At 36.3% G+C, this 25,966-nt stretch overlaps 1 protein-coding gene across 1 annotated transcript in view; it reads left to right on the top strand.

Moving 5' to 3' along the window:
- The first annotated feature begins 12,103 nt into the window (after positions 1-12,103).
- nos1apa (nitric oxide synthase 1 (neuronal) adaptor protein a) overlaps positions 12,104-25,966 on the top strand; it is a 139,924-nt gene continuing 126,061 nt past the window's right edge. The window contains exons 1-2 of the mRNA XM_065272582.2: positions 12,104-12,598; positions 12,895-12,966. Coding sequence (XP_065128654.1) covers positions 12,494-12,598; positions 12,895-12,966 — 177 coding nt within the window. The 5' untranslated portion in view covers positions 12,104-12,493. The remainder of the gene's footprint in view (positions 12,599-12,894; positions 12,967-25,966) is intronic.

Raw genomic sequence — 25,966 nt, 5'->3', positions numbered from 1 at the left:
ATCAGGATTTCTGATCGTAAATATTAAACGTGTTTATTCGCAATCGGGGCAGGGAAAATCTGATAAGATAATCTGTAGAACCATCAAGATAATCGGGACATAGCTAGCCTGGGTGTCAGCTGATCTTAGCCCCGCCCACAACATTCTGAGGATGGGAAGATCGGTCTGTGGTTTCTACGTTGAGGAATTACTATGCGAGACCCAAAGCTGGTCGACCAATCAAATTGTCAGGGCAGGCTTTTTACGGTGATGGACAGATGATCAACAGTAACGTAATCAACCACGTCACCTAAGAGTGCGTGTGTTGAATCTATTTACAACGAAATGCCTGCCACTGTAGAATTCAGATGTGTGGATTCTGACATTGAGTCTGTTCTAAAAGATATCGACAGAGCATTGATTTGAGCAACGCGATCAAGGCATTTGTTGATAGGAAAGATGTTTTTGCCCTCCTTCCTACGGGATTCGGCAAAAGTTGGATGCACTTATGGAAGACCAAGATAAAGAAGCAACTGAAATGGGTATCACGGCAATGCAACTCGGCGTGCACGATGAGATGGATATAATTAGCTGTCGTTGCCAGCTTCTTTTCGGAACCCGGGAATCGTGGCTGCTGAATAAGTGGAGGGACATGCTAGGCTCCGATATTTTTCAAGCAAACGTAATGGGTATCGTCGTGGATGAAGTTCAACTAATGTACAAATGGTAAGAGATAGTCTTACTGTATGACTTAGTAAATACTTAATGTTGTGATATAAATGAAATGTTGTAAACATAGTAGGTGTTGATGTACGTTCGCTAGTATAATCAATCACAATGTTAGTGTCATTGTAGCGAAATAACTAGCAGTTCGATCAGGCTGCAAAAGACGTCATTTCAACATACGTCACACACTCTGTTGCTCTGATTGGTCGAAGGTCTATCCAATTGAGTGCAGAGGCATTTTTCGGTTGAGACACACCTCATAATCATAGCCCAATGGAGCGGTATCAGACTCAAATTCTGACTAGAATTGAGTATGACAACGTCAGGCTTAGCTAGGATTGTCGGAAGGGGGGAAATTGGCCTAAAATCAGCCCGATTACCTTTTGAGGTGTACCCAGCATTAGACAGGTATAATCTATCTCAGGACCTACCAAAATACATATTTTTTTATAAAATATGCCGAAATAAATACAATACAAAAAGAGAGTAATTTATATTTTCTTTGTCATTGCATGAATTAAATATAAGTTTAAGTGCAATCCCAAGATACTTGATATCAAAACCATTTACATTAATTGTCACAAATGGGACAAAATTGTTTTGTTTCATTCATTGCAACAGCAAAGTGACTTTGCACGACCCACCTTATCCTACTGAGTGACTCACTAGTGAATTCCGACCCACACTTTGGAAACCCCTGCAGCTACTTCTTGTGGTGTCATCCCAGCAAGGTAAAAAAATCACTATTACGTTCCTTCTCTGGATCGTTTCCACACCTTTGGAATTATCTGCCGGTTGCGAAAAGATTTGATTCTGTATCTGTATCTCTGATTCATCAACACCTCATTTACTACTAAAGAGTTTAATATCTATTTGTATTTTTATCTTTTCTGTCCTTAAAAAAATGGCTATGTATGCTGTGTTAGACTTGATGAGACTAGTTTAGTGCACTAATGTATTATTGCTGTTCAATAAATTGCTTTTATTGTTTACCTCATTTGTAAGTCTCTTTGGATAAAAGCGTCTGGTGAATGACTTAATGTAAATGTAAAATGGAGTACTGGGGTAGGGTTGGGTAGTGGGTTACCTGCATTTAACACTGCACATATAAATTTTCAAAACATGTGGAACTCCATTTGTGCCGCTTCCTGCGTTCCTTTAGTGCATCGTGAGCTAAAACAAGCAAGCTTAATTTTCGTATTTTTGCCATTAAGGCAATACATACTGTACAGGAAATCAAGTGTTCCTTTGTTATGCTAGAGTTAACCCATCAACACCGCTTTTATATGCTGCCTTGTGTACATTTCTGCTTGAATGAGAGACAGGTGCTATTGGGGGGGTTTTGTCTTGTCTATGCCCAGATAAACACTGTTCCTGAGAGAGAGAAAACAGTGCGCACTCACTCAGCTTTTGACTAAGAGTTCGATAAAATGATGCTATACGGCCAGACAAGTTAATAACAGACTTCAGCTGTCAGTTGGCCAGCTGAATAGAAGGACTATGAAGTATTACAGTGAGCCAATGTGTTGTCATGAGCAGATTAGAATGTTCTGGCTTTACTGATTGTTCTGTGTTTACGCCATTTTTTTGAGCTACGTGTTTGGCTTGTTCCAAAACTGTTCCAAAAATTACTTCGGAAAAATGCTCATTCATATTACGAGACAATTTCACACATGCAGATGATCAATTGTATGATCACAAACAGAGAAACACGCGCATATAATAAAGAAGGGATGTCATGTGATGTTTGTTGTGAGCGCAGTTGCTTGTAATGGAAAAGCCATTCCTATGTGTTTTGGTAAAAACAGAAACGATAATCACTAGTATCTCATTGTTTCATTTCATTATAACTTCAGCTTTCATTATAAAGAAAATGCAGTATAAAAAACTCCCCAAGATCCCATCTATTGGAGTCTAAAGTTCAACTTGAATCGCTTTATCTTTTGTATTTCAGAGACCGATGACTTCACTCAAGAGAGAAGATAAACTTATTGTAAAACAGCAGGCGAATGGAGCATTTACTGTGTCACACCTACTATGATGTCATATTTATTGCCATTTACAATCTACTGTCTGAATGGAAAACGACTGGAATATCAAAGGTGATGGGAAGGTGACCTCCATTTAGCATTGCTTTCTTTAATGAAGCTCTTTTAAAACGGATTAAATAGATTTTCTCCGATCCTAAATCGAACTGTTATTGTAATTTGTGTACCACAATTGGCTCTTACGGTAACCATTTGTGGTTGCTACCACAAGGCATTTAAATAACGGCAAACAAACAAACAAACAAACTTTTTTGTCCCTCAACTGTCCAAGAGAGTGAGAAAGTCTTTGAGCCATATGAGGGAGCATATGTGGGGAATTAATGTGTCCATGTCTGTTAGCAGTAACATAAATAAACGTACTGCTACGTGCCAGGCTGCACACAAAGTGAGGTAGATGTTTGGCCAGATGGTGCTTAAGGGCCCATTGCCTCCTTTCATCTTCGACCTGGAGTGCGTATGTGTGTGTTTGTTTGTATACCGTGCTTTCCCCTTTAAACCGTGCTTCTTGTACTGAAAGACAGAGGAGTTCCAGTAACATACACGCCGTTCCCTAAAATAAGAACACCTTTAGAGCACTTCAAAGCAAAGAGATGATACGACCAGACCGGTGCTTGGACGGGGCGGGTACAATCAGAGATTTTTGTTGGACAGTACTTTTTGGGGTAGTTCCTGATTCATGAAAAATAAACTGTCCTACCATGAAAACGATATTTACTGATTACTTACAGTCAGTACATACAATTATATGATAATATAGGTCTAAAATGCAAGTTTCCGGATAGTGTTTAGATGAATCCAGGACTAGGCCTTAGTTATATTAGGAAATGTAAGTATTTTTTACAAACATACCTTACAAAAACAATACTGATGTGCATATTGGGACAAAACAATGGCACTGATATATGTTCAGATATGCCAGATGTTTTTAAATTAAGGCATCTCATTCATACATTTTAGTTTGGTACTAGGATAAGCCCCAATATGTACATCATATTCAGGTTTATTTTTAAAATGAGACCTGAGTTTGTCATTTTTTTGACTGCTTTTTGCTGCCCAACATTTTTAAGTAGAATTAAATTGGCTTTACAAGTCTTTTCAACGTACTATTAACATTTTAGTTCATGATTTTAAGGCATTTTGTACAGTGTAGCAATTAAACATTGTGAATCATTTTTTATAGTTTTATGAAATAATTGACTGCTTAATATTTAATAGATAAGTATAAAAGTATAATAAACTAAATTGTTGGATTTGTATTTACTGTATCTACTGTATATGTTAATTTTTTTATGGTTGGCTAGACATTTATGGGAAGGGCAGTGCCCAACCCCGGGTTTCCGTATTACATCCGGCCATTGTTAAAATTCATCACAGTTCAATACAGACGCTGATTAGAGCTGCTGACAGACTGATTAGGGCTGCTGACACAGTTTAACCTAATGTTACGCCATCGAATGGATTGATGTTTAATAGTCTGTATAGTATTGTTCAGCACATACGTATATTATATATATGCTATGTATGAATACACACACACACACGCTTGCACGCACGCACACACACACACACACACACACACACACACACACACACACACACACACACACACACACACACACACACACACACACACACACACACACACACACACACACACACACACAATTATTGTTTATAATTTTGTTTACATATCATATATGTATATATATCATATATATTATCATAGCACATAATTTCATAACCAGATGATGTAAAGTAAAACTGGACATAAATGTCTGTAATTAATCCTCTTTTTATAAAAAAAATTCCAAATCTATTCAGTGACATTCTAAATTTACAAGATTTATTGAGGGCACATTGAATTCTGTCCATTTCTAAAAGGTTACAAATCTGCAAATTAATTTATTGGTTTGAAAGCATCGGAGATGCTTTGTTTTTTGGGGGTTATGTAATTTAGTGCATCATCTTTCAGGGCCATGGCAGCAGCTGTCTCCATTTGATGGTAATGTGGTCCTTTCATGCCAGTTCCAGTCTGCACTATTAACAAAAATTAATTGTAATGGCAACGAATGCATTAAATAACATTCTATTATATTGTGGCAGACAAGGTCCTCCATTTATACAGTCTGTTTTCATTTTGTCTCCTCAATTTGTTTGTGTGATTCATCGTTGACCGTATAATCGAATTATCTTCAAGTTTTTTGAAAGTATGTGTATAACCTGCTGAAAAGATCCATGCTTAGTTTTGTTGGTTCATTGTGGTTTGCTGTAAGTCTAAAAAAACCCTCATCATTATAGGGGAACCATTTTTAGAGGTATATAGAACCTCTGCAGAACCATACGTGATGCTTGAGCATTACAATAGCGGCACTTATGGTTCAGCATAGCACAATTTGGTTCTACACAGGTGCCACAAAAGTGCTGTTTAGGACTAAAAACGTTTCCCTTATGATTTAAAGCCAGTGAACCACTTTTAGTGCTATTTAGTGCTGACAGCAAACCAGGATCCTATATTGTGGACCACCATCTAAAAACAACATAGGCTGATCTTTTAACAAAGGTGAAAGGGCAGACGTGATGTGCCCTAGTGATATCAATCTCCCAACAGCCCAGTTCCACTGAGAAAAATAAACAGTGTTTAGTGCATTCAGTTTTCAACTCTTTATAGGCCACTTGTGGTATCAGAGTGTTACTGTAGACATTACTTTGGTATTTTAAGATTTCTTATTTAGTAACTAACTGAAATAGACAAACATATAGAATAGAAACAGAATAATCACTGCTGCTATTCCTAAACTGTGCAGAATGGGAAAGCACACTGGAGGCGAAAAAGGGGCGCCTTGAGCAATGCTTACATCATGAATCTCATAGATGAAACCAAGATGAACATCCAGTAAATGTCAAACAGACAGTAGCCTCAGGTCACCAGCCAGTGTGTTTTCAATAATTCAGGTTTATGACACAGATACTATACTAAACATCATGGGTTACGTCAAAAATGTGATGCTGGCATGTTCTGTGAGTACTGTGGGTTTGTCATCAAGTGAGGGTGTTTGCCATCAGGTCAAAAATAAAATAAAAAGTCTTGATCACAGCAATATGAATGTAAACTATAGCAATACACCTACAGTATACAAAATTTCTTTGCTGATAGATTTGCGTTTCAAATTATTATGTGAAATACAAACTGCAATTCTGTTGTCATTATCCCCTTATTCAAAATAATTACACAGAGTTCTGATGCCTTATTCCACCAATTTTGATTGCCAGAATATATTCTGCCCTGATCATCTGTTGTTTTTAAGCAAACAGTTGGTGTCCAATACTGGACAAAAATGTTTTTATCAGCCGATGCTGGTTAGGCCGATATATTGGTGCATCCCTCAAACCTAATGCTTACAGCAGACAGTGTTGAAAAGAGCACACCTAGGTCAACTCTGGGTCTGATGGTCATATATGTACTTTTTATTGAATAACAAGCTACATGTACATTATATACTGTAAGTAAAAATTTTAGTGTCAGTACAGATGAATTGCACAAGGACCATCGTGTAGGTATATTGATGAATTAATCCAACACAAAGCTTGTCACAATGCTGTGTGGTCACGTCTCAAACAGCTTTGTTTCTGCACCATCTGTATTCATGTAAATAAACTTAAGCCACCAACATTCCAAGCAAAACATTCCACTCTTTTGTACCAATAAGGGCATCATTCCAAGTAATGTTGATACAGTTTTTTTGTGGAAATGATGTCATTGTAGAGGGACTTTGTTACTCCACATTAATACCACAGTTATTGTTAAGAATATATTCTATCTACACTATTCACGCATATTAAAGGGACACTACACTTTTTTTTTAAATATTCTCATTTTCCAGCTCCCCTAGAATTGATTAAAACTGAATCTAATTAGACCATTAGCTCTGCGCTAAAAATAACCAAAGAGTTTGGATATATTTCCTATTGAAAACTTGACCCTTCTGTAGTTACATTGTGTACTAAGACCAACCGAAGTTGCGATTTTCAGACATGATAATCTGATTATCAGTGTCCGAAAATAGTCCCCTGCCATTGAAAGTTATTAATGGGACTATTTTTGGCTTCTGCGTAATATCAATGTGCCTCCTGCAGCCATGTTACAGCAGCAAAGTCCTTGAGTATAGTTCCTAGCCATATCTGCCTAAAAATCACAACTTTTAATTTTCCGTCGGTCTTAGTACACAATGTAACTACAGAAGAGCGCGACGCTAATAGTCAATCAGATTCAATGAATTGTGCTAAGCTATGCTCAGGGCCGGCGTCACCTATAGGCAGAAGAGGCAATTGCCTAGGGCCTCGAGGTTAGAGGTGGGGGCTCCATAGCCATAAAATCCCTATATGCTAATACTCCAATCAGGATGGACAGCAACAAGTGGTCTCTTTGTCTATTGGCTATATATGAATTGTCACTCACCTGTAGTGAAATCACTTATGTGGGTCCCGCAGCTCCCGCCCTCTGAACGTAAGATATGATCGATATGCAAAAAAGTTTTTTCTGCAAAATGTCAATGATTTATGATGGCACCTAAATCAGTGCATCCTTTGGGGCTGCTAGGCGAAAAGCAAAGCAGGCACGCAAAGAAAGTGCAGCGCGTGATGAAGGTATGTGATTTGTCATCATCTTTTGAAGTAATTTGTAGTGTAACCTGCCAAATCCGGATCATTCGCTTTATTTTACTGACTTTGCCGGTTTAATCTGACTGAGGCGACCGTCGTAAAGCGTCCACTCGAGACTGTCAGACGTGATGAAATTGCGCGTATAATAACATCGCGTCAGGAACTGATTTGCATTATATTACAGTAAATTAATTTGAGTTCAAAGACAAGGAGCAAATACAATAGAGTATGTTTAATTGTTTTTAAATATCTGTATATTGTAAATAAGCTACGCTGTTGTTTAGTTGCTCAAACTTATTTTTAAATCAATAAATACTTAATAAACATAAGAATATTTTTTAACAACAAACTGTTCTTTTTGCTTAGTTTGTCCGTTTCACTTCCGCTAGCAGTTTATTTGTGTATATATATTGTGTTTAATGTATTGCAATGGCATAATGTGGCAATATTAAATCATTGGGTTTTTTTAGGGGAAATCCTGTTCATACCCAGATAGAAAAAACTATAAAGGCACTGATGTTCATGAACTGAAGGGATGTCCAGCAAGGGTACTTCTGTAAATGTAATGTTGTTCTGTATAGATGTTTTCCTTGTTCTGTGTTATTGCAAAATAAATAAATTATGGCTTACTTAAATGCTTACTCTTTTTAAAATGATAATAACCAGTTACAGACTTAAAGTTTTAATAATTTTGAAGTACATGTCATAACTTGCTGTACTAAAGTTGATTTTTACTCTGTAGAAAACAATGTAGACGTTCTCATGACATTACTGGTACACTTTATAAAATATGTTGTAGGATCAATGATGAGGTTGGAAGAACACTGGAGAGTCAGGTAAACAACAGGGCAAAGAGAGAGAGGAGCAACATAGTGATTGTGAGGAAGAACAAATACAGGGTAAAGAGAGAGAAGAGCAAGAGAGTGTTTGTGAGGTTGACCATCAACTTGACAAAGAGAGTAAAGAACCAGAGAAGTAAAAAGTGGAAGAAATGAGTGGTGCAGGGGGCCTCCAACATAAATTTTGCCTAGGGCCTCCAAATGTCTAGAACCGGCCCTGGCTATGCTAAAAGTGGTACCGCCAGACCCGGAGATCAGCTAAATGGATTCCAAAAAGGTAAAAATAAAATGTTTAACTCTAGGCGAGCTGGAAAATGAGCATATCAACAAAAGTGGAGTGTCCCTTTAATAAAGTGATATTATTAATGACATCATCTAAAAGCATGTTTTCTAATTTCATGCTTACTGTAATTCTTCTGTTTTTATCTTACGCCTCCACTGTTTGTTCTAAAATATTTTCTGTGAAGCTGTTTAGCAACAATGCAAAGTTTTGAAAAGTGCTAGAAATAAATTTTTATTGAATTACATTTAAGCCCATTTCAGACTTTAAAGGCACTTTTACATATTTATTATATATATATATATATATATATATATATATATATATATATATATATATATATATATATATATATATAATTAATAAATATGTACAGTTTACAGTACATTGTAAACAACACAACATTAGTGACGCTTTGGCAAAGCAGATAAATGCAGCTTTGTGTATCAGTTTAGGTATTTAGATCCTGTAGCTATGGTAAATCTAAAGCCCAGAATACACTGCAGTATTTTTGCACTCCTATAATATCATTACATTATCACAATGTGCAACATGGATCGTTTAAAGGCCCTGTCCCAAATAGCACACTCCAGACTTTTGGACCTCCTCAGAGTCCACACTTTGATGACATCATATAGTGCAGACCTTAGGGACCCTTGACGCGAGTCCAAGAGGGTGCACCGGAGTCGTATTTTGGGACAGACTCGAGCGAAATAGGAAGAGAAGTTGCCCGTCAGTGTGAACTCCTCCCTTCCATCGTCTGATTGTTCTGATTGCTTTTTCACAAGGACTTCACTGTACGACATACAACCACCGATTAAGAGCCACGTTCACAGAAATCGCGAAGATTTTTTCATGATGGAAATCTTTTGTCTCAGCCAAAAATCGTGCAGTGTATTCCGGGCTTAAATTTAGACACCTGGCCTTCTTGACTAGACTTAAAACATCTGTTTTTAAGGCCATGTTGATAAGCCATCCATAGTAGTATGTCATTGCCTTGGATGCTGCTTCAATACTTGCAGGAGCCTTTTAGAGGCAAGGACAATTTATATCAATGTGTCAGACCTTGACACTTCATAATAGTTTACAGGCCAAATTACCCTTCATGTGTCTAACCAGAGATTTACGGTTTTATTTTTGCCTCGTTATAAAATACAGTATTCCATTCACCTTACGTCATAAACATAAATTAAGCTTTATAATGACCTCAGACTACTGACTACTGTTATCAGTGATAAGATCATGAAATATTAGGACAAACCTAATGACTCCTTACTATAGGTTTTAATATACACTATACATATACACTATACCAGTTGCCTGAAATGTTTGTCATGATCTTAAAAGTCTCAGGGTATATGCTTAAATGTTTTCAATAATTTTTGTATGCAAAAATAAATTTTGCCAACATATTAATTTCTTTAATTAGAAAAATAAAATTTTATTAAAACAAATTTTTTTACTTGATTTTAACAATTAAGAAAAGTAATCCAGCTCTTTAAATGCTGTTATAAAAGCATCTCAGGATGAGACCTTAAGCAGCTGGTTGATAAAATGCCAAAAGTAAGCTACGTTTAAAAAAATCTAGACAAATGGTGATACTTTGATGATGCTAAAATATATCATTGTTTGACTTATTTTGATAGTCACAACATAATTCCCAAAGTTACTTAAAACAGTGTTCAATATTGTTCATACACTACACAGTGATATGAATTCAAGAGGCCCTCATTATGGTAGTTATAAAATATTACAATTGTATTTAGTTTTGCTAGGGCTACAGAACTTAAATATGTTTTTATATATATTGACAAGTATGATAAAGCCAACAACTACTGAACCATTACTGTATTTTGACAACTTTTAGTTCATATCCTGCAGTGCAGTGCCCCTCTGTGGCTTATTTTGCTGCTTAACTTGTAAAGTATTTCATATTTCCATTTCATTTACATTGAAAATTTTTATTATTTTACAGATTTCAATAAAAGGTTAGATTTTTAATGCATTACTGTTCTTAGCATTGTTTTTATACTGTTCTCTTTAAAATATAATTTTCATACACTCTAAAAAATGCTGAATTACTTTCAACCCAGCAATGTGTCAAAAAGGGACAAACCCAGACTATGGGTTACAATAACCCAGAAAATGTATATTTGACCCAACAATGTGTTAAAATACAGACTTTTTGGAATGAAACACATAGGTTAAACTACAACCAAAGGGTTGGTTTGCCCTTTTTTAGCCCAATGTTGGGTTGACCCTTACAAAATTAACCATGATTTTACGACAGTTAAAAAAATACAAACCATGTTTTTTTAAAACCATAGCTAAAACATGGTTACTGTAAGGTTTAACCATGCTGGGTTGTTTCAACCGAAAATAGTGGGTTGTTTAATGTTAACCTAGCGGCTGGGCTTGTCCCTTTTTAACCCAACACTGCATTTTTTTAGAGTGTAGACCAAAATACCATGGTTACTACACTTTTATCACAAAAAACATAGTCAATTTTCCTAAGGGGAAAACAACCCAGCATTTTTTAGATTGTATTATTTTAAGGTTAGACAGGTCACAACAAATTGAAAACCTTTTAGTTTTCTTTGGCTAATATCCAACAAACTGAAACACAAATGTCCTCAAATCATGAATTTAAAAGGCATCATGATCTCTTAAGTATAAGGGGTGGGGGGTGGGGGGATGTTGGTTGGTGCGCATGAAACAGTTTGAGAACCAATGGGCTACCCCTACTAAAAAATCCAGCTAAGACCAGCATAAGCTGGTAAGCTGGTTTTAGTTGGTCTCCAAGCTTAGTTTTAGCTGGAATTGCTGGTGTAGCAAGCTGGTCTAGCTGTGTTTTGGTCACTTTTTAAGCTGGTCCAGCTGGACTTAGCTGGTTATGCTGGAAGACCAGCTGACCCACCAGATTAACCTGCTTTGCCAGGCTGGAAGGACTAGCTTAGACCAGCTACCGCAATCTTAAACCAGCTAAAACCAGCTACCCGCTTATGCTGGTCTTTGGTGGATTTTTCAGGCCAACTCTACTTTTCAAATTTGGGGCCACTACTAATGAAAACACAAATAACACAATAGCATAAATTTAACTATAGGAATTTTTTTTTAATAAATAAATTAATTAAAATGGTTACATTTTAGCATCTTCAAAGCAGTCACCAATTGTCTATAATTTGCAGAAATGTATTCTTGGCTTTTTACTAACTAGCATTTTAATGTATTATCTCAATGTGCTTTTAAACCAATAATAAATCTTAATCCTAATAAGTTTTAAGGTCATGCTAACATTATATTTTAGAGAAGTTATCTTACAGTCTGTGGAAGTTACAAAAAACTGCACAGCGCAACTTTCGAATTGATCTCGCGATACTTTGATGTCATGTGTCGATCTATCTGCGCAGCGCCACCTGAACTCGAGCACACCTACAAAACTTTCCTTACAGTACCGAAGCCTTCCACAAGGTGCCACCCGTTGCTTTCCATTTTGTCCTTTTGGAGTCAAATATGAAGCGCGTTTTCTCCTCCTCCAAAACCTGCGCCGAAGCCGTTTTCCAATGAGAGCAGGTGGAATTCCCCCATTCAACCAATGGCGCTCTGCCCTCGCGACAGGGATGTGTGGGCTCGGTTATGGCGCTGCTGTGAAGTTGTTGGAAACGGGCAAGCCCAGGAAGCAGGATTTTAACACTACTACACAGGCTAAAGCTCCGGGCTACCAGCTAGAGTGGGAACAAGTCAGCGAATGAGTCGGATTTTGTAACACACGCACCTTTCCGACGGGGAAATACACGCGACGGCGGATTTAGATTGTGGTTTTAACAAAAGTTGCTCTGTCTGTGAGAAATAAGAGTGACCTCGGGCTGAGAAAAGGCATGTATTGCAAGAGTTAGATTGAGGACTGACACCCCTCGAGCTGTTTTTTGTTTTCAACTGAGGTGAAAGTCGGATCTGTCACCATGCCTGCCAAAACAAAGTATAATTTAGTCGATGATGGACACGATTTACGGATTCCTTTACACAACGAGGAAGCATTCCAGCATGGGATTAATTTTGAGGCAAAGGTAATGTCCTTTAATATTAAGATGTCTTTATCAGACACGTATGTTGTGGCTGTTAACTATTGGTTATAAATCTTAAATAAAAAGTATTAACTAACTAATTTCTGCTGCTGCATGTTTTGCAAATCATGTGTCCACGTTTAAAGTTATTTCACCACTTGTTTACATTCCGTATCGTTGCCATTGAGCGAGCGAGTAACGTTACAAGCGAATTTTAATAATGGCATATTAATGTTTATTAACCTCAACTTTCACACAATGAATGTAATACATGTAATCCTGCTGTCTTACATTTTCAGTATATCGGTAGTCTGGATGTGGCTCGACCCAATAGCCGTGTGGAGATTGTTGCGGCCATGAGGCGAATAAGGGTGAGTTTTTATCGTACCTGTTTACTTTAGTGCTTCCTGAAGTGGTTTGAACTTTAAGTCATTGTGAAGTCTCAGTAATTATATTCCCAGAAATGGCCTGTAAATCTCGATATACTAAGAGTTGCTATGCGACCTAGCCCCTTATATTACGCACGGGTGGTCTTTTAAAGCCTCGGGCGACAATCAAAACACAAAAGCGGAACGGAACAAGCAGCAAATTGCGTACAAAATGAAATGTTGTATGCGAATCGACAACCCTGTCAAAGTTTGTGTGATACACGTGCAAGCCCTGTTGTTAAAATCGTCGTTGGCATAGCAAAACCTTTGACCATTTCGAGTGTGTAAACAGAGAGGGTCTTTGAAGTGGGGGTCCTGCGTTGAAAGCACTTAAAGGGCCCATTTTGGCGCCCACCAGTCATTTGGGATGTAAATTCATTAGCTTCCTATGTGGCTAGACCCCCGACAACAGATATGTTTCTGTCAACTGTATGTAGATGACGTGTACAAAATATTGCATTTTGAAAGAGCTGGTTTATCAAAAATCTTAACTTTCACAGATGTGTGGGTTTTACTTTTCATTTATGTGTTTGGCCAATGCAGCTTTAAGTGAATTACAAACATTTTATCAGTAGCCTATGTGGTTTTTTTTCCCATGGATCAAAACCATGACCAATGCAATGACCTACTTAGTGAACTGTGAATGTTTTTTTTTGCTGACGTTTTTTGTAGTAATACTGTTTTATTTAATGACAATTACATATTTTATGTTCACATACTGTGCAACAGCATTTTTAAAATCTTCCTCTCCACTTGTGCAATATAGGAAGAATGTTTTTCCAAAAAACAGTGTATTTTTATTTCCTCCCCCTAACTGGTTGTACAAGTCTGAGTGTGCCGGACTGATAATATCAAAGCTATCTTATGACAATACGTACACATTTTATGAGGTGGCTGCTTCGCATAAATTAATTCAACCAAATTTGTTTTTGCCCCGTGACATTGGGGTTAGGGGCAGGATTTTGATATTGTTTTCTTTTATGACAATCATATGTTTTTGTACAATTGATTTCATACAAATTAATAAGAATTAGCCAACTCATGCAGAAATTCTCATTAGATCAAGCTGATATTATTGGTTGGCTGTAGTAATGACAGCTATTATTAATCTCTTTTATTGTTGATGGAGGATTGTTTTACCGTTGTATTTAATCTAGGTGTCTACTTCCTTTGGCTGTTGATTTGAAAGGTTTTCATTGTTCGACCTGAGTGTACTATAGCAAGTGTGGAGTTTAAAGTAATGAAAGGTTTTCTTTTTCCAACATCCTGGATTCCAGCTTGGCAGCACTCCTCAGGTGCAAATGAACCTATTAACCTTTTCAGTTTGCTGGACCCCTGCAGTAGTTTGTCAGCGGCTGTTGGTAGAGAGACTTCCATATACACATTCAAAACAAGGAAATACTGGCACTGATTTAAAGATTAAACATACCCAAGTTCCTTCCTGTTGCTCAGTGGTAAAGCCCTGCTTTAGTAGCGCAAAATGTTCTGGGATGATCCCAGGGAAGTTGGGAACACATACTGATGTATACTTTCCAATGCACTATAAGTCGCTTTGGATAAAAGCGATTGCCAAATGCATAAATATAAATGTAAGTTACAGACAGGCAACCTATTGTTCTGTACCTTTCTTTCTCCCTCAGGTTTGTGTGATGATAGCGTTAACTTGCAATACATTCAGCCTGCTATATTGTAATTGCTATTTAGTTATTAAACCGTATATAATTGTGTTCTTCAGAATGTGGATAACGTTTATTGGCTTACACCTTCAGGAAAATCATGTTGTTGGAATTAAAGATCTTAATTGTTTGGTCCCGTTCAACTTATTTCCCAAGCAGTTTAGCATACAGGCTCTTTTTGAATTCTCCAAAATGATTAAAATAGACGTTATAATATGTAACACGTAATAACATCAAGGACATCTCCATAACTACATGAAGTTCTGTGGCACGTCCACTAATATATATTTTGATGCGCTACTTTAAAGTTTTAGAAATGTGATGTGAAAGCATATATAAGAGTAATAAATACTGCATTGTGTAAAGACGACTGTAATCTAGTTTCAAAATTAAATTTCACTTCCTTTTTTTTAATGCATCATGTTCTGTAGGTATTTCACACTGTATATAAGAGCTGAATCTTAAGAGATTTTTGTTGGCTTTAGGAAATAATTTCTGGTCTACCTTTGATCTTAATTGCTTTTAGCATGATGAAAGAACACGGATTAAAGAGATTGCAGAAAGTCTTGAAAAGAAGAAATTAGTTGGTTAAACTTCAATCAGATTACATTGATGCATTCGGCTGATGTTTTTATCCAAAGTGACATACAGTGCATTTGAGGTATGCGTTTTATTAGTGGCGGCATTCCTGGGAATCTAACCCATGACTTTGGAGTTGCTAGTTTCTGTACCTGTTGAGGTATTAGACTGAAAGAATAAAAAGATGAGATCAGGTACCTTAGCCATTCTAGCCACTAGTTCAGAATTAAGGCAATATTTTTGCAAAAATAAAATAACAGCTTGCTAGTAAGTAGACTGCTGTGCAGGAAAGGGTGATTTGAGTCCATTGGGGCAGTTGAAATGCTTGAAGCCAACAATTACTGGCAATTTTCACCACACCCAGAGTCCATTTACCACTATAATGAGCAGTAGTCGCAAATGTTTATAGCAATATTGTGTTTTATGTTGTCCAAAGAATGTTTGTTTTCATTAAATTATCTAATAATAAAATTTGCATAAAGATACATTTTGTTTAAACAGGGTACCACTGTGTGCTTTGAGGTGTTTAAGCTATTAAGTTACACGTTTTATAGTGGTTGGTTATGTAGTCTGCCAAACATGTGGCTTTTTTAAGATGCACTAAATTTCACAGAGCTTCAAGATGATGCCGTTGGCATTAAATCTGTCCTGTTTAGCCTCGAGCTGTCCATAACTTTTTAAGTCCCCTCTTGTAATCTTTTTCTCCAGCAGTAACTCTGGAAATTCAGTTAAGTAGTAGAGTTTTGTTTAACAGTCCATTTAGTTGGGTAAAATTATAGCCCTATCTAATCATTTACTCTGGCTTTCTTGAATTACATTTATGAGATGCCTAGCAGACGCCCAGTTACCAAAACCCTGGTCACAAATTTTTCAGGGAGATGATTAGCATTAAGTAGATGTTGCTGTCATATTTGGAAAGTAGATTTTATGGGCTTGCATTGGCTTTCGCAAAAGCTTTCAGACTCGTTTGCATAGCCCGGTGCACTTTGCTCTTATTGCCGGGCCTCAAATTTATTGCAATGTATACTGTTAACCTTAAGATGGTCAAAGCGCACTCCTTGCAGAAATGATGACACATTGCACTTAGAAATGGACTTGAATTAATTGACTGGTTAAGTGATGCTATGAATTAATTGTTTATGGCTGGGATATTTCCTCAGTCTACATTGTGGAAGTAGGAATTGCTACCTGGGTGGTTATTTTTGAATAGATTAATATTAAAAGTAGGTTGCATCAATTTTGTTATTATTTTAGTTAACATAAAGGAAGCAAACTTGTTTTTTGAAACTTGTTATAGAGAGGAATCGGAAACTAAAGGATGGAGAGAGGGGAATGGGACCGAAAAGGGGGTTGAACTCGGGTCACCGAAAACATGTCTGTGCTACGTGTCCGAGCACTGCCCACTACAGCAGCATTTCTCTGACCTATAACCTATTATAAAGATTAATCAATAATATCAAACAAATTTCCCATCTCTAATTGTATGTTGATATTGTAGTTCATTAAATATTGTGTCAAAATTGTCATAACCAACATAACGTATATGAAAGGTCAAGAACAGCGTGCTAATGACCCTTATTGATTTTCTGTTGTCCATCCTAGTAAAGCTTATTTTAACTTTGTATGTTTGCCTCAGGCTGAACCTTCAAACAACAAAGTTGTCTGTTGTCTAACAAGTCTCCTAGAATTTAAAATGTATTTTGTGTTATAGTAGACAAATATTTACCCATTCCCCCTTCTCCCATGACGACAACAGAATTTGTAAAAATTGATAACTCAAATATTTGCTTTTGTTTGCCAGGGTTATTTGTTGTGTCAGAAACTAGGTGAAGTTTCGTTTTAGAGTAGGAGAGTGAGGCCTCTTGAGATCAAGCCCTGGAATTGTTGGCTGGGATCCATTGTGTTGACATGCTCTATTTTGCCTCCAAAGGGCCTCTTTGAAATTTCAAAAAAGTTCTCTTCATCCTCCCTGCCGAACATCTCCTATGTCGCACCGACCATTGGCTTAACAACAAAGCCGGAGGATACTCGAGCCCGTCCCCTGCTTTACCATAGTAACGGAGAACAGTAAATTGACTCATAACTCTTTTTCTTACCCCTTGAGTGTCTTTTCTTTGTAACCACAAAGCCAGGTTTCACCTTGAGCACCACACATTCTTCATTGTGAGACCTTTTACTCTAACAAACGAAGATTCTGGTCTAATTTGATTTGTTCTTTTAATTAACATCTTCAGTGGCAAAAAGTTATAATGCTCTTTTTTATTTTCTCTGAGGGTGAAAGGACTTACGTATTGCCCTCAGAAATAAATTCAGAAACCAGGCTCTGTTGGGCATTGAATGTACCAAGGCCTTGGTTAATAAAGCCAAGAAATAAATTAAAACAGTGTAAGACAACATCTCCACTTGATGCGGCATCTTCATGTTCATTCTACCCCATCAATAAATCACTCACGGGTTGATTGATTCATGGCTCATTTAATTTAGAGATCTGTGATTTTATATTACTTAACTGTAGTTTTCAGGTTTTTGAATGCAGGTTGTTTAACGCTTCAGGTCCCATTTAGTGATGACTTTTCCTCTGAAGTAGTTGTAGTCAATGGAGATTGGACGGTGATTTAGTGTTGTGGCATGGTCTCTGTTTCTTTGAGGCTCTTTATTACTCTGTTTCTAGTCTTCTCGTTTAGCCCACATGATGCCCTGGGGTGATTGACTGTCTTGGCGTGTTTGTTTGAATGTTTATTAGGTCCGGTCTAGTCTTTTGTTTTCAGAGTAAAGAAATGGGATTGGTCATCAAAGCACAAAAACTTTCATTTTTGCATTAAGTATCAGCATATATTACAAAAAAAGTGTCATTTTATTGTAAGAATCTTTTTTTTCTACACTGTAAAAAGTAAAAGATGCTTTACTTAAAAAATAACTTACTTTAACTGATAAAAACTAAAATATTTAAACATTTTCAACTTAAATATTTCACTTAAACTGAGAAAATTTAAGTTGAAAAAAAAAATTTTTAGGTGTTACCAATTGAAGTAATTTGTTTTTAAGTTTATCCTACTTTTACTTTTTACAGTGTATGTATGTTCCAGAAATACTCATTACCTTTTATTGTTATGTGCCTATATGGTCTGTTATATTATTTACTAACATTTTCTCTTTTTTTGCGGAGTTCACACCACACTCAAAAAAATAAAGTGTTGGGTTTAATTAAAAATATTATGTCAACAGGTTTCAACAAACAATAATTTAGTTCATTTTACAAAAGAAGTTTAAGTAAACTCAACAAACCTTATAGAGTCAACAAATGAGTTATGAGTTATTTGTACATAAAAAAATGTATAAATGATGACAATTTTTTTTTTTAATAATGCCATTTTGTAAACCCCCTTTAATTAGGATTTAATAAGTCCATTACACAGAATCAATTAATCAAAGTGCAGTTGCTCAATACAACTTATCAAATAAACCTTTTTTAAATCCAGTTAATCAAACATATCACAAAAGTATTTGAAATGCAATGTTACGTTACATTCCAAACCGTTTGTTTGATTTGTTCTAAAATATATCAAAACAAGTTATTAATTAACTCATACTTGGTCACTTATTATTCAGGTATCTATCTAATGGTGCAACAAGGGTACAACAATTCTGCCAGAACAACAATTACCCATAATACACTGCAAAATCCTCAGCCAATGAGATGCAAGTCTGTATTGGTTTTATAAATCTGTTACTTTTATGCAACAATGTTATGTTGGCTAACTTGGCTAAACAAATAAGTTTTAAATAAAGCTGATAAGACGCATTATTTTGTTGAATGAACTAGATTAAATTAAGTTCACATTGTTAAATTGATTTTTTTAAGTGATCACAACATGAAAGAATTAAGTAAAATTGGCAAAAGTGAAAGTACATTTTTTTGAGTGCACGACTATAACGATAAAGATACAAGGAAAGATGTCGTTGGGATCACTCACTGAGCGTTTTTTTTTTTCAATTGATGAAAGAGAAACCATTGACAGCCAATCAAATCTGTTTGACCTAATAATTTCGGTTGCCGACCATTGATTCGGTGCATCCCTATTATCATTATAATGTGAACGGCCCTTTATTCAACTGTTTCTATTTTCTGACTGTTACAATTATTATTTGAAGTTGTTTCTTTTGAATCATTTTATTGTAGTTGACAGTGTTCTACTCTGTAAATATATTTTCTGTCATAATTACCTGCAATTGCTGTTGGAATCTATGTGCTGCCTTGGATTAGGTCTAAATGCAACAGAATGTAGAATGAAAATCTCTGTGTCGGTATCCAAAATCAATATGCCAGGCTGTTTTGCTGTGTGAATTATTGAGTGAATGGGCAGTACAGAGCTCATGTCAGTAAGCTGTCAATGGGCCAGAAGTTAGAAATACCTTTACGATTACTTTCATTTTCTTAGTAAATCAAAGCTGCTTTTTAATAGAACTACAAAGTGTAGCTAAAGACTGCAATTTTAAGGGCAGTTTATAGGCAAAATAAAATTAAATACAATTCTGGATGTATGACATATTTTTTCAATCAAGCAAATATTTTAATATAGCATTAAATTTAGTATGTGATATATAATAATGAAACATATACGGTTAGATTAAGTATTAATTAGTGTCATTTACTCTAAGATAAGTACTGGCATGCCAAAGCCTGTTTAATGCTTTTACAGTAATTATATACATATATAACCATAATCACAGCGCAAATTATCTTCTGTCTAAAGTCTTTCCAGACCTGTCATATCAAACCGTTTCTCAAGGCTTGTAATTTATTTTGCACTCCCTTTTACAGTATAGTCATCAACGCCTTATAGAAGCCTCTACAATAGATTCATATTTTTCTTGTTCTATTTTTTAAACGATTTTATTTAGGTTCAGCTGAGTAGTTCTTACTTCCCCATTTAAAGCTTCAGTCATAATTATATCATACTTTATTTATAATTTGTTCTCCTTTTTTACAGACACTATCAAAGAACACCTCATTAGGATCAAATATCACTGTTCATTTTCCTCTCTTTAACAAAAAAGCATTCTTGAAACCTTCGCAGCCCACAAAGTCGAGAAGAACGAAATCCTTTTTATGCCCTTTATAGCATCGATTCATGTTCTCATTGTGCTGATTTTTAATTGGAAGGATGAAGCTTTTAATATGTAATGGATAAACTGAGCCAGAAGATTTGATGGTTGATCACCACCAGAGTTATAATACTTATTATGTTTAAATGGGCAGTTGTGGCATTATGCAATGCTGTGACTGGCAAGCAACTTATGATGTTATGGACTTCAATGCTAGTATGTGGTTTTGCATTATTCGTGCCAGTTTTGCTTTGAGCAAATTTGCTTAAAGCTTAATTTCACCTTGTATGAAATAGGACCTCAACTGTTATATGGCTGGACAATACATAGATTCAAAGATTATGGCTGCTATTAAAGTCATGAAAAGTGTTCATCGCAACATTTAATTTAGATGTACTCGCATTACGACTAAGGTTGCAGTGCAAATGTTCATTGTGCGCATTCTTTCGCAAGTTCGCAAGTTCCTATACCTATTTGCGTAAGTACCCATGTTTTGGCGTGTTTGAAGGGTGGGAATGGAGAAAGATTTTAGTTACAGAAATGCCTTTTTTTGAGGACTAAATTACCTCCTGTTAGAATAGGGACTGACTCTGCACAATAAGAACTGCCAGGGACATAAGTGTACATTGATTGGTTGAACGCACGCTCTACTGTACAAAGCCTTTTTTTTTTTCAGAAAGCATGCAAGCACACATTTTTGCTTACTCCACAAGATGAAAAATTGTGAAATATGGACCAACGCCGATGTTCAGGCATTTCTCAACCTTTCATCCACCAGTTAAACATGTTTGTTGAATGCCATGCTTAAATGACGTCGCTGTTGGCCAGCTAATGTCACAAGTGGATGATTGAATTAAATTAGTTTGTAAAATTAGAGAGACTATTAGGATGGTTTGAATGTGTGAAGCTTAGCAATCTTGTGCATGTTTTTTTTACCCATGACCTTGAAGATGTTTGCACTGTGCTCTACCAGACCATCTGTGAGCTTGTGCTGAACCTCTAGGCATCAGTAAAGTCGCAGTGAACGCTTATATGATTATAAGTAGTCTTCTATTCTTGAATTGTTCACATTTTATGTTGTTTAAACTATTCAAAATATGAATTGCAATTTGCATGTAAGCCAGCCTGATATCACGAGAATTCGTATGCATTTTATGAGTTGGCAAATTTTTATGAATTCGTGCAAAATAAATTATACAAAATCATACAACATTATCATAAAAAGTCGGCACCAATAGCCCTGTGGCTAATTGGCTGACATATAGCACCAGTGTGCTCACGGCGACCCGAGTGCGATTCCCGTCTCTGAGGTTCTTTGCCAATCCTGCTCTCTTATCTCCAGCCAACACTTTTCTGACTACTCTCCACTATTTTGTCAAAATAAACGCCTAAAAGCCCCAAAAAATATATACATTATCATAAAAATCCCAATAATGAAACCAGGCCAATAACCCCAACATCACAGGGGCAAAGCAAACTGTACAAAAATGTTTGAATGTGGTCATATACACTCACCTAAAGGATTATTAGGAACACCTGTTAAATTTCATATTGAATCAATTATCTAATCAACCAATTACATGGCAGTTGCTTCTAGGGGTGCACCGAAATTTCGGTCGCCGAAAATTTCGGCCGAAAATGGCATTATCGGTTTCAGGCCGAAATAAAAAATGTCGAAAATGTCAACCGCACCCCAACCGCGGCAGTTCTGAAAGTAAAAGAGGGTCAAACACAGTATAAGTATGGTGTTCCTAATAATCCTTTAGGTGAGTGTATGAATTAATATGAATTAACCACCTTGTAAAAAAAACATTGTGTTATGTCCAGTATCTTTGGAGTAGCGTACTTAATGAATACTATCATTTGTAGTCTTTTTAAACTAAATGTAGTTAATCAAATTAAATGGATTGTAGTATTATATAAAACAGACGATAAGTATTGTCAAAGTCACACAGAGCTGTGTTATAATACAGTTTAAATCTGTTGTTTTCTTAAATCTTCGTTTGTGTTTCTCTGTTGGCAAATACAATAGAAGTGGGTGTCAACTATAGGTGCACAGATATACTTTTATGTACCAGCATGAATATTATTAGAGAAGATGCAGCAAAGAAACGATGATGAATAGACAGACATTTTTATACGGTAGCTGTAGAACTTTATAGAGCTATATCCATGAAACAGAACAGTTTATAAGACTAATAGTTGTCTAATACCAATGCACATTAATGTTATTGAGGCACTGTGTCCATCACATTAATTGGCCATGAATAATAACTTTGTTTACACTAGAATGGTATTATGAACGCCCCTTTGTGTTTAAAGAGATAATGACTTTGGCAGATGCTCTGTGATTTACCACATACAGGAGGCATGAAACAGTAACCACTTTCAAATCACACCACCCAGCCCCCAAACCATATGCTCAAGCTGCACTGGGCTAGGGTACAAGAGCCATTGCAGGAAAGCTTGACAGGGGAAAGGAAGCTGAAGAACAATGAGACAAACAGCACCTAGTCTGAGGGATGGGGTGTACATGTACGTTGAGCGGTGGCTTGGGATGTTATCAGCGTTTTGCCTTAAACATCAGGCCTGCCAGGAAGGAAGGAAGTGGATAGAGGACTTCACAAAAGTTTGCCTGGTCCACGCTTTTGCTTGGTTACACCAACAATGGTTGTGTTTGCAATGCATGTTGTGGTGATGACCACACCTATGTCAACTGTCAGGGCTAAGAAAGTGCTTGATGTGGTACACTTGATGATTATAATGTAGATGTTATATTACTGCCGCAGCATTCAATTTTATAATTTCTATTACTTGTAATTCCTTTCCATAGTTTAAATTCCAGTATTTTCTAAGTGTATTTCTTTCCTCTGTTATGAACTGAGACTGTAGCACATAGATATAGTCAAGTGGTCACTGATCCTGAAACAATTTGCCCTCTCTGCACAATTGGTTGAAATGAGGGATTACTGTCCTGCCAGAACTTATTGCATGTCATCTAGTAAGGTACCAGACAGCCTTGTTGAACCTGCAGGGCATGTGTCGGAATTTAAACATCTCAGCAGTCTAGGAAATTACAGTCTCATTTGCTAGCTCCAGAAATATCACAACTTGTCCTGTACATTTTAATGATTGGAAACTCTTCAGTTTTGTCGCACTGGTCCACTGGTTGGCCATTAATTGGGGTCATTTGCAAAACTTTAAACAGCGGCACACAAAAAAATAAAGGAATCGGAGGTTCTCACATTCTCTTATTACTTTAAAACATGAAAATAGAGGCTAGGCAGAATGTCAGAGCTGTTTTTTCTATAAAACAAAAATGTTGATGTTTATTTGCTGTTGATTCCAAACTTTTAAAAGGTTTAAAAAAAGGGCGTCATTAAAATACTGCATTTGAATAACTTGCTATAGAAGTCTTCTGAAGCCATGCAGTAGCTTTATGTAAGGGTATGTTTACACAACCGTCTTTTTAACTAACGATAGTAAACATTTTATGCATTATATTGCCTTTCAATTACATGGTAACAGCGTTCTGGGAGCCTACAAAAATAATATTTGGAAAAATTTGCAATATTTTAAAACCTTTACTGTTACCATTTTCATCTAGGCTTACAAACTATTAAAAAGCACCTATCACCATTGCTTTAAACAACGTTATTTTGTGTATTTGGTTTAATACAATGTGTTCTATTGGTGCAACGGATCAAATTACTCACGGTTTGGTTGCGTGTTACGGTTTCAGGGCTCCAGACTGCCACCAAATGGGTGCATTTTGCCACTGAAATTTACATCCAGTGGCACATGTGCGACCAGTAAATTTGACCTTTTTTTGTGATGTGACACTGAATTTGAAAACAGCACATTGTACTTTCTGCATCTATCATTAAAGTATTTATTAGTAACACAGTGTAAATTAGTAGAAATGTGATAATTTGGATAGCATGTTGATTTACAGTGTGTGCCCCTAAATTTTCTGGTTGCGCCCCTAAAATTTTCAGTTGGGGGCCACTGTGCTCCTAGTGAAAAAAGTTAGTCTGGAGCCCTGGGTTTTAGGCTCACGGTTTCGGTGCAGTTTGGTGTGTGTATGTTTACGGGGAGAAAGGCTACTGTCAAATTCAAAGAAAATAAAACTGACAAGCGGGGAAATATCGCATTCATAAAAAGTGATGAAAATTGCCTGCGATTATGAATGCAAGATTGCCTAGCTTTTCAGTGAACTACAGTTCTGTGTAATAAATGCTGCTCCATCTGAAAGCAGCTACTGACAATTTATTACCTCAAGGAACCGGCTTTACTGACAAGATGCACGTGACAATCGCATGTGATTTATTGTGCAGCCCTAATTTGTATCTTTGCATATAATTATCATGTACTAACACACAGTTACACACCAAAGGAAATGTAAAATTGTGAATCGGATAATATGTGCTCTTTAAAAACTTTGTAAAAACTGTGACTTGCATGTATACAGTATTGTTTCTATGTGAACAGGGATTGTTTTGACAACGTTGTGTCTATATTTGAAAAACAATGGAAAACATTTCTGTTTTTAGTACATAATTGTCATACAATGTACCTTAGGTTATTAATATATTCAGTTTCAGTTTATATTCAGTAAACAAAAATATGAGACCATCCTTGTGTGTCACTTGATGTTATTGGTCTTTTACGGCTCAATTTTAATTTTCCTATAATCAAAGAGATGAAAGAAAGGCAGTTTTTGCAAGCAATATCAGTAAATGAGGACACGCCTCATAGGCTCTTTATGACTACGGCAGATGCAGACTTATACATGCCTTCTGGTATCCCCCAAATGCTAATTTATAGGATGTGCCAATGTAAGGTACTTAGCCACAGAAGCAATTGGTATAATTTCTCAGTGAGGCCACAATTATTACAGCGATTCGACCTTGGAGTTTAACATTGACCCTTAGGTTAGTTAATAGTGGACAATAGCCCTTAGGTTATTTAATAGTGGACAATAGCAGTGTAACCTATGGCTCACTTCTCACTATGATATTGATTAATTTCTCTCTATTACTATATACGCTTTCTATATATGCTTTCTGCCCAGATAGCCCCATTTACTTTTATACAATTATTTCGAGTTTCCCTACGCTGGACTGCATGGGAATGGCAATAAAATCAATAAAACCACAGCTAAAGTCAAAAGTATGAAATACACCATCTTCCTTACTAGACACTTTACTAGATTACTTCAAAGGTGTCTCAGATGTCTCTAACCAGATCTCCAAGACATTTTAGATTAATTCATTTATTTTGTTGGAAAACACATGCAAGTACAATTGCAATTTTGTCATGTAGCAATTGAATCATTGTAGCTCATGTAGGGTTCTTTTTTGGGGATTTTTTTTTTTTTATTAATAATTTAGAATGTACATGTTGACTAGTGCTGCAACGATGCGTTGACGTCATCGGTTACGTTGACTATGAAAACTGTTTACATTCATCTCGCGTAATGGCGGCTTTTGCTCCTGGCAGTGTTATCCATACATTGATTTGTTTGTGTGCGGCACAAAATCAACAATGGCCGCAACATTTAAATTTTTATTTTCATTTAA

The sequence above is a fragment of the Paramisgurnus dabryanus genome, chromosome 7, assembly GCF_030506205.2.
Source record: "Paramisgurnus dabryanus chromosome 7, PD_genome_1.1, whole genome shotgun sequence".
NCBI lineage: Eukaryota > Metazoa > Chordata > Actinopteri > Cypriniformes > Cobitidae > Paramisgurnus > Paramisgurnus dabryanus.
This window is presented reverse-complemented; position numbering and strand designations above follow the sequence as displayed.